At 41.1% G+C, this 13,336-nt stretch overlaps 1 protein-coding gene across 2 annotated transcripts in view; it reads right to left on the bottom strand.

Annotated features, from left to right (window-relative positions):
- The window catches only part of RASGRF2 (Ras protein specific guanine nucleotide releasing factor 2), a 1,825,430-nt gene that overhangs the window by 225,724 nt on the left and 1,586,370 nt on the right, over nucleotides 1–13,336 (bottom strand). For both annotated transcript variants that reach the window (XM_086960835.1, XM_086960836.1), the window contains exons 21-22: nucleotides 4,888–4,991; nucleotides 2,004–2,088 (exon numbers count right to left, since the gene is read on the bottom strand). In XM_086960835.1, the coding sequence (XP_086816961.1) occupies nucleotides 2,004–2,088; nucleotides 4,888–4,991 (189 nt within the window). The remainder of the gene's footprint in view (nucleotides 1–2,003; nucleotides 2,089–4,887; nucleotides 4,992–13,336) is intronic.

Genomic DNA, 13,336 nt, shown 5'->3' with positions numbered 1-13,336 from the left:
TTGGGAGACTGCATGTCAGAATTTTTTAATGAAATAGAAGAGGATTTGAAAAGTCACTCAAAATGTGCCCTAATTTTTCTTTCTGCAGCACTAATAATACCTTCTATTGCATAATATACCCCCTCATTTTGTTCCTTTTTAAATTAAATGTCTTAAGAGTTACCACTTTATTTCCATCACGATGGCTCCAGGTGTGCTATACCTTTGTAATAAGTAGGACTGTTAGCGCTCTAGTTGTTCTTTAGAACACTCTGGGACATTCTGTCATTGGGCTATACTTGGGCTACATCTGGGTGATATTTGGGCTACATTTGGGCTCTTTTGTCTCTGGTGGCCATTTTGGGAGACTGCATGTCAGAATTTTTTAATGAAATAGAAGAGGATTTGAAAAGTCACTCAAAATGTGCCCTAATTTTTCATTCTGCAGCACTAATCATACTTTCTATGGCAAAATATACCCCCTCATGTTGTTTCTTTTTAAATTAAATGTTTTAAGAGTTACCACTTTATTCCAATCAAGATGGCTTCAGGTGTGCCATACCTTTGTAATAAGTAGGACTGTTAGCGCTCTAGTTGTTCTTTAGAACACTCTGGGACATTCTGTCATTGGGCTATACTTGGGCTACATCTGGGTGATATTTGGGCTACATTTGGGCTCTTTTGTCTCTGGTGGCCATTTTGGGAGACTGCATGTCAGAATGTTTTAATGAAATAGAAAAGGATTTGAGAAGTCACTCAAAATGTGCCCTAATTTTTCATTCTGCAGCACTAATCATACTTTCTATGGCAAAATATACCCCCTCATGTTGTTTCTTTTTAAATTAAATGTTTTAAGAGTTACCACTTTATTCCAATCAAGATGGCTTCAGGTGTGCCATACCTTTGTAATAAGTAGGACTGTTAGCGCTCTAGTTGTTCTTTAGAACACTCTAGGAGGCTGCAGTAGAACACAAAGGAATCAACTGACAGTCTCTGTCCTTGTTGGATGTACATGTTTTACTGAGAATGTCAGACTTCATTTTCACATGACTGAGAAAGATAATGTGAATTTACAGAACATATGCTTTCAGTTTAGCTTATAGATCCCCTTCCAAACCACTGTGGGAAAATCATGAGATATTAGTTTTCTTTCAAACAATATTCATGATATCACAGCAGAAGGTTTTTTCACATGGTAAAATCACCTTAGAACCCACCACAATTCCTAAAACGAGTATGGTACCATCAACAAATGATTTATAATGTAACTAAAGTCCTAAAACCCTCTATTAACTACAATGCTTTTTAATGAGGTGCTATCATGTATATTGGTCCCAAGATGGCTGCCAACACTTCTTGGATGAAGTGCTGACAGCCAATCAGATCAGATGTGTGGTTAGGCTCCGCCCAGATATATATCTTTTTTTGAACCTAAATTACTCAAAATCCACTGGAGCACATATATTGAGACCTAGCAAAGGCACATCGGGCTAACAGTCCCTACAATTTCGCCAAGTTTCGTGCAAATCCATTCAGCCGTTCGAGCTAAAAGTGAGGCCAACCGCCCTATGGAAATTAACATTGGAAAAACGCGTTTTGGGACCCCCCTTTTTTCTCGGCCCCCCCTTGATGAAACCCCCCCAAATTGTCAGGGGATGCTCAGAAACAAAATGTTCCATTTTCCTGAAAATTTCAGCCAATTCCGTCCACAAACGCCAAAGTTATTAGACATAGAATTTTCAAAAATCCCATAGAGAAAAAATCCTAACTATATATACCTACTGGCGACCGCCAGTAGGTATATATATATATATATATATATATATATATATATATATATATATATATATATATATATATATATATATATGTATATATATATATATATATATATATATATATATATATATATATATATATATATATATGTGTGTGTGTGTATATATTTATACATACATATTTGTGTGTGTGTATATATAAATATATTGCAATTATATCTTTAACGAAAAATCGATGGCACTTACATCATTAAAGTGTTGGCTAGTCTTCATGATATACGGCGTTCTTCCATTTTTATCTGGTTTCATCCAGCCTTGTCCCAGGAACTCTCTGGAAGGTAGCATAAAAAGGCACAGATTCTTAATAACTAAATACAATATGCACATTTCTACTAGTTCCAACCTAAACAGTGAAGTTGCTCTCAATTACGAAATCTTCAAACATTGAATAATTAATCCACGCCAAATGATTCACAGGCAAACATTACTCTGCATTTAACTACATTCTATTGCACTTTGAAGTTTCGCCAAATCGCTGCACCTATAGTTAGAAAGTGGTATTAAATGCAAATGGAACACAATTATGAATCAGTATCATTAACTTATAAGAAGTAGCAAGAAGAAAACAAAATGTGAATGTACAAGACAAGAATGAAAGAAGTGAAAGGGAGAGAGAATTTCAATGTATTGCGGCCTATGTGGACTCTGGAGAATTAACGGAAACAAGTCTAGCACAAAGGGATGATGGCCACCACAATTGAGTTCAAGAGTAAAATGCACTCGAGGGAGGCTTAGTGTCAGGTGTAGAGAAGTAAAATCACATATATATTGAGAAGTGATGCAGAGGAATTAAAGCAAGAAAGTGGGATTAGGGAGTAGCATAAGACGACGGACAAGAAGAAAAACTGAGCTCAGACCACAGTAGGAAAAGAGACGGAGGGAGGTTAACATACATAAATGTTTGTGATAGTATTCATGAGAAGTAAGGAGTACCATGCAACATTCTAAATTCTGTGCAAACAAATGATGGATAGAATGCTGACCAAATCAAACATTCACCCCCCAGTCACAGATATGGGTTAAATACATCGTTTTTTTGTGGGGAACATCCTTTACAACGCGGATGTTACACAGCAGTTCCCTTACGACACAACATTTACAATGCAAGTTGTAACAACGAATTGCGCTGGGGGGCGCTCCAGGACAGTAAATAGTTTAATTTACTATCCAACTCCTTCCCTACTATCCACGGGGACTGGAGTTGGAATAGTAAATTAAACTATTAACTATCCAGCCCTCAACAACGCAAGTCGTGGTAACGACTTGCGTTGTAAAACATGCTTTGCAAAGTACTGCAATGTAAAACATCGCGTTGTAACGACATACATCCTTTTTTTGTTCACCACGCCATTCCTGCTAGGACCCAGCCATATTAAAATCTGTCTTGATCCTGCTTCCTATAGGAACAGTCCAGCCCAATTTACCAGGCCAGGTCCTCCCTAGAACAAAAACATGCATCCTGTGACCGGTTTCAGGGTATCACCCCTCACCAGCCAGGCTAGCTTGAATCCAGTCTGCAACGAGCATGGGACCCACGTCTGGGCATACCCATCCCACTTAGGGTGCAAATTACTGTGTAAACAAATAATGGAAGGAATGCTGAACAAATCAAACAGTCACCCCCAGTCACAGATCTGGGCTAAATGCATTGCTTTTTTTTGCATTTGGCTGGGTCCAAACTGTGTTGAGATGGTGAGCAACAGAACAATGGATTTAACCCAGCTCTCTTGACTGGAAGTAAATGTTTGATTTGTTAAGTATTCCGCCCATCATTTATTTGGGCAGCATTTTTTGCCATAATTAGGATGGGTATGCCCAGATGTGAGTCTCTTGTTCGCTGTGCCACTGGATTCAAGCTAGACTGGCAGCTGAGCAGGGCCGGGCTGAGAACAAAAACTGGCCCTGACAAAGTGCTCGGACGCCTCCCCCTCCCTTTTCTCCCCCCCGACGTGAGTTGGGGGTGCGGCCGAGCTCTTTGCCAGGGCCGGTTTTCGGATGATTTTGTTACAGGGCTGATTTTGCAGCTATGCAGCAAAAACGGCCCTGTAACAACAACTGGCCCCAGGGGCCAAAACCGGCCCCCACCCGTGCGGCGCACCGGGGAATTGGATGTTGCCCGCTACGGCCAGTCCGGCCCTGCAGATGAGGTGTGATACCCCAAAACCAGTCCCAGGATACTTATTTCCGGTCCAGGGAGGATCTGGCTTGGCTGTTTGAGATGGACTGTTCCCATGAGGAGCAGGGTCAAAACTGATTTGCATATGGCTGGGTTAAAACTAGGGTGGGATGGTGAGCAAAAGAACAATGGATTTGACCCGGATCTCTTTACTGGAGGTAAATGTTTGTTCAGCATTCCATCCACCATTTTTTTTGCACAGAGCAGTCTAAATTTCAGCATGCAGAAATGCAACCAAATCCCGCAATCCAGTCACAGAGCCCAACAGATGAAGCCAGCCTTTGAAAAGTTGGAAATCTACTCCTGTACAATTGCTGCTACACTTGCAGCACATTCTATTGCATTAACAAGGGATCACAGATGTAATGCTAGAAAATCTACAAAGATTTTCAGAAATATTGTATGAGTTAAGTTATGAGTAAATGTGCATTTGTACGATTACTTGAAACCAACAGGGAAACTTGAGGAATTGGTCGGCCTGTCACAAGTCCTACCATTGAAGGTGAAAAAAGTTAATATTGAAACCCTCTTTACATAATGCTCCATCATTTTGTTCACACACACACACACATGCACACACACACACACATATTCACACACACAATTAAACCCCCACCGTCACCACTCGGAAAATATTTTTCCAGTGAAAATAACGCGTTCCCTGCTCATTCTCACCCCCTGAAAGAGACTTTTGATGTCTTTTCACTTTAGACGTCAGCGTTGCATAACACCTCGGAAGGACTCCTGTAGAGATAGCAATCACTGCTTGTAGTCAGCATCTATTTAGCATGTCGAGATTGTCCATGAAAAATTATAATCTTGACCGGTTTAGGATTTTTTTTTTTAATTATCCCACCATGGAATTTACTATGAGAATTCACAGGAAAAACTTACTCATATGGAATGCTTCTGAAGACAATGTGATCTAAAAGAGTAATCTGTTCTGCAAGCTCCATGGCAGACAGCGTTTCCAGGCATTCTGATTTCGGATATTCCGGCTGCAAGAAAAATAAAAGTCCCAGTTATGCAGTGTATAGTCAACTGAATTAAATCTCTTCTCAGGGCTTGGATCCGGGCAACTGAATGATTCACGGGAAGGAAAGAAACCCTTGCAGAGCCATTAGCCAATTTGCCACAAGCAGGCTAGAAGCACTTTCACATCCCTAAGTATCAGTCGGCCTGTACAGCCGGATATATGATGTTACAACGCGGACTTTTACACCGCATACCGTTACAACGCGGTTTTTACAACGCGGATACTGCAACAACGCATGTATTTACAACGCATTTTTTTACAACGCAGGTACCTTTACAACGCAGACCATTACAACGTAAGTATTGGTAAGTATATGTTAATATTAATAATATAATAGTAACTTAATTTTAAAAATATAATTTAAAGTAATTTTAAATAATTTAATTTCCGTTAATTAATTTAAATTTAAATTAATATTACTTTATTTTTACCATGTACCCCTGTACCCCAGAAACTGAAAACTGACCCTAAACCCCAAAAATAAATTAAAGTAATTTTATGAAATATAATTTAAATTAATTATTGTAAATTAAAAAAATTATAACTTTATTTTTACCCTGTACCCCTGTACCCCAAAAACTCAAAACTGACCCTCAACCCCAAAAAGAATGCAATGTAATTTAATTTAATTTATTTACTATTAAATAATTTAATTTAAAATAAATTTAATTTATTTTTACCCTGTACCCCAAAAACTGAAAACTGACCCTGAACCCTAAAAATACCCCTTTACCCAAAAACTAAAAACTGACCCTGAACCCTAAAAATACCCCTTTACCCAAAAACTGAAAACTGACCCTGAACCCTAAATATACCCCTTTACCCAAAAACTAAAAACTGACCCTGAACCCTAAAAATACCCCTTTACCCAAAAACTGAAAACTGACCCTGAACCCTAAAAATACCCCTTTACCCAAAAACTGAAAACTGACCCTGAACCCTAAAAATACCCCTTTACCCAAAAACTGAAAACTGACCCTGAACCCTAAAAATACCCCTTTACCCAAAAACTGAAAACTGACCCTGAACCCTAAAAATACCCCTTTACCCAAAAACTGAAAACTGACCCTGAACCCTAAAAATACCCCTTTACCCAAAAACTGAAAACTGACCCTGAACCCTAAAAATACCCCTTTACCCAAAAACTGAAAACTGACCCTGAACCCTAAAAATACCCCTTTACCCAAAAACTGAAAACTGACCCTGAACCCTAAAAATACCCCTTTACCCAAAAACTGAAAACTGACCCTGAACCCTAAAAATACCCCTTTACCCAAAAACTGAAAACTGACCCTGAACACTAAAAATACCCCTTTACCCTAAAACCCAAAACTGACCCTAACCCCTAAAAATACCCCTTTACCCCAAACATATAACATTTAAAATATAACTATATACTTACCAATACTTACGTTGTAATGGTATGCGTTGTAAAGGTACCTGCGTTGTAAAAAAATGCGTTGTAAAAACATGAGTTGTAACAGTATCCGCGTTGTAATGGATGCGTTGTAACAGTAGTGCGTTGTAAAAAATGCGTTGTAACAGGTGCACACCGTACAGCCCCTAAAAGAACTACCCCAACCTGATTTTTAAACCCTAGATTGATCCTCCAAGGCTGTGTGCAGCTTGCCGTGTAGCCTGTGTGCATCTTCATGCACATAGTCTTATAATTATTTTTTACCTCCTTCTTTACTATGGTGATCATCATTAGGAGTTCCTCCTGCGTGACTCAATTCCCCTCAGCGGTGGGATTCGAGGGGTAGGACATTAGAAAACTGCCCACCTGCAATATCCGTCCCAAGACTACTGGTAGGATTGGATAGCACTGCATGCATGTGTGCGCACACCCACACACACATAAACATGCGAGAGGTGTCGCCATCATTTTCCGCATGTAGAAACCTATTCCTCTGTACTCCTTCACATTTGGGGGAGGTTATGTTCCCATTGTCACAGGGGAAAGAGTTTCACTCCCGCTCTTGAGAACCGGAAACCACTGAGCATTTCCTGTATGGGCTTGGGCTAAGAAAATGTTTGTGAACACAAAAACAAATGGCAACTCCGCCTCAACCCTGATCAACCTAGGCATGGATGCTGTTGGTGGTCACAATGAGGACAGTTTCTGTGCTGTGACCAGGGCAAAACCCATTTTGAGAGAAAGCGAAAATCCCCTGGGTATAGATTTTGTCTGCTCTGATTGATACATTTTTCAAAGATTTTAGCAGGAGCTGGTAATAAGTAAATAGGGTGGAGATTTTTCATATCTTGGAAACCGGAGTTAGCTTTCTTAAGGAGTGGTGTGACAGTTTCCTTCCAGGTGCCAGGAAAAACACAATTGAACACCTTGTATATAAATTTGGCAATAGGTTCCGGAGGAAGTTGCACTATGGAATGCGTGCACGGGTCCAAGGGAACTCCTGATTTAAACTCAGCAATAGGTCCTTGATTTGCTGAGCAGAAATCTGGGGGAAGGCAGCAAAAAGATTCTCAGTAGGACAGTGAGCAGGTTTATCAAAAGAGATTTTATCTACCACAGGCGGATCAAGATCCCGGAGGATGTTGAGAACTTTATCTTGGAAATAAACTGCAACTTTATAGCAAAAGTCTTGGGAGGAGTTTTGCGCCCATTGCGTCTGGGGCCCTGATAACTTCTTTACTACTTTAAACAGCAGATTGGAGGAGTTATTACCAGATCTAATCTTCTTTGTAAAAAACGCGTGCTTTGACTTGTACTATGGCCTGTTTATAATTCAGAAGATGTTCTTTATTTTTCTCTTTTTCACTAGACATGGGTTGACCTTCCACTTCTGCTCCTGTCTATGGCATTCCTGCCTGAGGAACACAAGTTCAGTAGAATACCAGGGGGCAGAGGTTTTACTTCTATTGACAGCCTTAGTTTTTTAGGGGGCAGCAATGTCCAGGACAGTAATAACCCAGTCATGGAAACCTTCTGCAGATGGGGAGAGCGAACTGTCTCTAGCTGCTAATGAAGTTTCCAGGGCTACTTCCCATCCTTCTGCTGTAATCTTGTTAAAGTTCCTACAGAGTAGTTGCCTAGGGAGGGTCGGACTCGTACCAGTAATGGCACGAGGAAAAAAGAACTTAACTAGATCAGACATGGATCAACCCAGCTAAGGGACTAGACTTTCTCAATGACCAGGTTATTGTGATTCGTGAAAATCCCATCCAAGGTATGGCCTTCCGTTTGCATGGGGGATCGCACTAGCTTTCAATTCCAAAATTGGACATAAGTTTAAGGAGGAGGGCAGAATCCTTGCTTAGAGAATTATCAAAATGAGAATTAAAGTCCCCTAGAATAGTACATTGGGCAGCAGTCAAGGCTGATTCCAGGGTGCATTAAAACTGAGATCTCAGATTTATGTTTAATGAGGGAACACACATTAATTAATGCCCCATGAATGCACCTGAGAATGTTGCCCTCCCTGGCCTTATCTTTAGAGGTTCTTCACTCAGCAGACAGATCGGACTAGCTGAATGAGAGCCTTGGATCGGATGAGCTTGTAGGATCGCACTGACAGTGCTGACAGTCCCCTACCTCACCATTCAACAAGTTAAGATTGACTGAGCATCCACTACGCGTCAGCTCCAGCTTGTACCTAAATAGGGGTGGCCCTAATGTGCATCAACTGAGCTGCAGCCGTCCAAAATTACGGATGCGGTAGTTAAGCAAAAAAGCAATGGGAGAGTTTCATCTACCTCCACTCAAACGAGAGCTGCGGTGGACCAGGGAGTTGAAAGGAAGCTTAAACAACCCTAAATGGGACAAGAAGCCAGTTAAGATGTAAAAAATTGCCATACTGGGCTGTAGGGGGGGGGGGTGTAGTTCCTAAAAATACATAGGATCTGCGCATTTGTTGGACAACTTAAACTAAGGGATTGGTGTCTTGACTGATTCCGGACACCACCACAGGATATGTCAGCCTATAGACCGGCTAGCTTACAGTGCAAAGAGTGAATAGTGGCAACCATAAAAGTTGAAAACCCTTGACTCTTCAGGGATCGTGGAAACAGTTGAGTACTTTTTGCTCAGTTAATTGTGCTCACTTAGTCTCAGAGAGATACACAGAATAAACGTTGGGGACATTTTCAATAAGTATTTATTGAACTAGCATCTTTCTAGTATAAAATAGGTTTGCTGTGACAATCAATAGACAGAATAAAATGTAAGAGATTACAAGCACCAACAGAGTAAACAGTAGATATATTTCGAACATGCTGCTAAGCAACCAATATATGCTGGCATAGATAAAAACAGTAATCTTAGCGTACTCCTGGTATGCGTACCCCACCTAAGTGTACCTAAATGTACCTAGCATGTATATGGGTGTGAAGCACCCATATACATACCCTTAGGAAAGAGCCATTACCTGATGGCAGACAATGAAGGACCTCGTCTTGGTCATTAGTTAGACACCCTGCAAGGGATGTCAGACCACTGAGTGTTGAAGCTTCAGCATGCAGGGACCTCTGTGTCAGTGTTAGCCTAGAAGCGTCTCCTCTCCTTCTCCTAATGAAGGTGCAGTGCATTTATATGAAAAAGATAGCCTCTCTGTTTCTATCATATCGATATGTTGTGAGTACGATTATGTAGATGAGCCTAAATCAATAATTGTAACTATGTAAAGTACCCCTGTCACCCGAGGACGAAGATAGCGATGACTTTTGTACAGAGTATGTCAATCCTGTTACGTACGTCATGTGCAGGGGATTAAGATATGATGCTGAAAATCCTTATGCATAATAGACGAGGGTAGTTTCAAGGAAACCAATCGATTTTTATTCTGCACATAACTGGGCAAAAAGTCATTGCTGGAACTGTTATGCAGAGCAAGGTAGGACAAATGTAGGTAAAAGGTCACTTAGCTACTTGGCCTAGGTTAGGGAACATAACGGGGGGGGGTCAGAGAATGTCATATTAAGAAAGCAGCATGAAACATACTGAAAAGGAAGAATAAGAAATAAAATGATTTAAAAAATGGCAGTAGTTCCCATCGCCTGCTTATCTGCGAAAGGTTGACTTCAGTCATTGATAAAGGATAGGCAACATTCTACGTTTTACCAATGGCACATGTGGCCATTTTGTTCAGGAATGAATACAACATTTAAGATTCTCCAAAGATCACTCACACTAAGAAAAGGTGGGTCAGCAGGGTTGTTTTTAATGAGAAAACAATCACCAACCATCCTTCAGAAGAAAAATCATTGGGGAAGACATACACAAGTATGGAGACTACAGAAACCAGGAAAGTAGAGATTGGGGAGGCCATTTGCTTTAGAGTCATGCAGGCTGAACATACTCATACATAACCACTTCCAGGGCAGGAGAGGCAGCATTACTTAAAAAGGCAGCTCAGACAGAGCTTGACGCGCGCCACTGTTGGGGTTACCTAAATTTGATCCAATTCACACCCATTTGGTGCCCCTGCACTTTTATTATTTTTAACCTTCCGAAGTCCCCCCCTCCCCCCAGGAATTAAATCCCATTAGGCAATCTTTGAATGTTTTACCTTCCCATGTTGTCTTACTGCAGTTTAATATCTTTGGCAGCAGAATTGTGCTTATGCAACTACTTTGGACATTCATCCTTGTTCGCTAGCAGCATTTAAAGACACATCCAGCCCGACATACTACATCCTGTTCCGTTTACAGCTGAATCCTAGTAGCTGAATGGGAGTAAGCACAGCATCTCCTTATCCTTATCCTTTTGTTGGTAAGCTACAATTCTTGAGGTGTTCTAAAGTAAATATTGTATGATCGTTATGACACCAGAATAATCTATAGATTCACACCATTATGCCAGAATATCACCTATGTGTCTCTCTCGCATCTCCTCCTTCTACCCTGATTAACATAATTCTAAACCATACAACTAGACAGGCTAAAAGGTTTCTGCAATGAGGAGAGAGAGTGCAGACCATCCCCCACCCTCAGAAATCCGACCACCTTTTGGAGTTTTGACTATCTGCTAAGCCTAAAAAATAATGGGTTTCATTGAGTCAAAGGTGAACTTGGTACAGGCAATTTCTCAAGCTATTAATAAGAACCTGGATGAATTAAGAATCTGCTTGCTAGGAAAGGACAATGTTTTAGACTGCATTATTAATCCCACTGACTCTCAAATTAGTAATGTCACCTCAGCGTCTCCAACATTTTCCCACATCAAGAAATATTTCACCATTAGATGGAGAAATGGTAAGGGCAGGGAGTCCCTAATACGCTTGTGCTTGCCCTAAATTGGCAGGGTAGGCCCAGGATGCTTGTTTCCGGTTCAGGGAAGAGCTGGCTTGGCAGTTCGGGCTGGACTGTTCCCATGATGTACAGGGTCAACACTGATTTGCTTATTGCTGGGTCTGAACTGAGATGGCGAAGTGAGCGGAATAATGATGATGGATTCGACCCAGATTTGTGACTGCTGATGAGTGTCTGAAAAGTTTCAGCGCTCCGTCCATCATCTCCTTGTGTTTGCTTTGTTCGCCCTGAGTTGGCAGGGTATGCCCAGACGTGGGTCCCTTGCTCACCTTGCCACTGGATTCAAGCAAGCCTGGCTGATGAAGGGTGTTACCCAGAAACTGGTCCCAGGATGCTTCTTTCCAGTTCAGGGAAGACCTGGCTTGGCAGTTCGGGCTGGTCTGTTCCTATGAGGCACAGGGCCAAGACTGATTTGCATATAGGTGGGTCTGAACTGAGGTGGCGAAGTGAGCTAAAGAATGATGATGGATTCAACCCAGGTATTTGACTGGGGTGAGTGTCTGAAAAGTTTCAGCGCTCCGTCCATCCTCTCCTTGCGTTTGCTTACTCCCTAACACGCTACCAGAGCAGGCATTGCTCCTCCAAAAGGTATTCATGTGATCATCACACTTTTCTATATTTTTAGGTGAATTTAATCTACATATTTGGCGTCTCTCCAAAAATGTGCCACAGAACACGGTAACATTTCCTTTGACTTGTCTCATTTATCCAAGGATGCCTAGGCATGGATAATTCCCTTGATCCTAAATCAATATCCTGTTTGAGAATTATATCCATTCTCAAAGGATTTTAAAGTAATCTTCTGTAGAAGGCAAGCCAAACAGGAAGGTTATTGGTGCGCAAACAAAGGCCTCAAGGTTTGATTTGATATAGTACTTTGTTGAAACAATTACTACCTGAGACATCATGAACGGATGATGTAACTGCTGCTGCCCGCTACCACGGGCAGCGAGAAGAGACCGAAGATGCTTTGCGGCAAATCATCTCGATCTTTTGTATGACCTGCCTGACCTTAACTCTCAACAGAGAAGGACCTATTCAGGAAGAAGATGAAAGTTGCAATACTTTCCAGCTAATCCTACAAATGCAACAACTACCCTGTCTGAGTTTCAACTGATGGACCAATTCACATATGTAATATAAGAAAACAGCTTGCTCTGTAGGAACAAGAAAGGGCGAGGCAAAAAATACTAAGCATCTTTTGCAGAAAAGTAGATCACTTTCTATGTAATTGTCCCACGGGTCCAGCAAACATCTTGGCTCGACATTAGGAGGCAAACACAGTTTGAGTTGGAGTCTGGTTATGGGTTTGGTCGAGTTCAAGCCACATTATTATATCACCTTAGAAATACCAAATCCAAGGCACTTGTTACAGGAATGCACATTAATAGATTGCACAGTTTCATGGTGCTTTATCGACATATCCTTCCAACAAGAGAAAATGACTCCTTGTGTCAAAAAATAAGTGCCAGAAGAAGTCAAAGGGATGGATGGAACCCGTGTGGCACCCTTCACATTTAACAAGACTGACTGTAAATCGATTCCTTTGGGATTGACCACCAGGACAGGACACATCAAAACAAGATTTATTTGATTGATGTATCAGGTTTTATGTGGAGTTGTGGTGATTTTAAGGACTAATTTGCTGGAAAAACATAATCCTCAGACTTATTGGGTGGCTGCCAGTATTCCATTATTAGATCCATTTCGTGAAGTCCATTGTTTCTCTAGAAAGGGCATTTACAGAAAACAGCATCTACCCTAAAACTACATAAATACCAGGGGCCTTATTTATGAAGGCCTTGCGTCAGTTTTGCGCCGCCGGTGCGTCACTTTTTGTGACGCACCAGCGGTGTAAAAAATGCACCTCGTTGCGCCATATTTAAAAAGTGACGCATCTAGGTAGATGCGTCACTTTTTAAACCCCTGCGCCACATTATACCTGCGTCAGGTATAATGTATGCAGAGGGGGCGTTCCCCCGCAAAAAGCCTCGTAATAGTGACGCAGTGAAATCTATGAGATTTCACTGCGTCACT

This window comes from Lissotriton vulgaris, chromosome 3_1 (genome assembly GCF_964263255.1).
Source record: "Lissotriton vulgaris chromosome 3_1, aLisVul1.2, whole genome shotgun sequence".
NCBI lineage: Eukaryota > Metazoa > Chordata > Amphibia > Caudata > Salamandridae > Lissotriton > Lissotriton vulgaris.
This window is presented reverse-complemented; position numbering and strand designations above follow the sequence as displayed.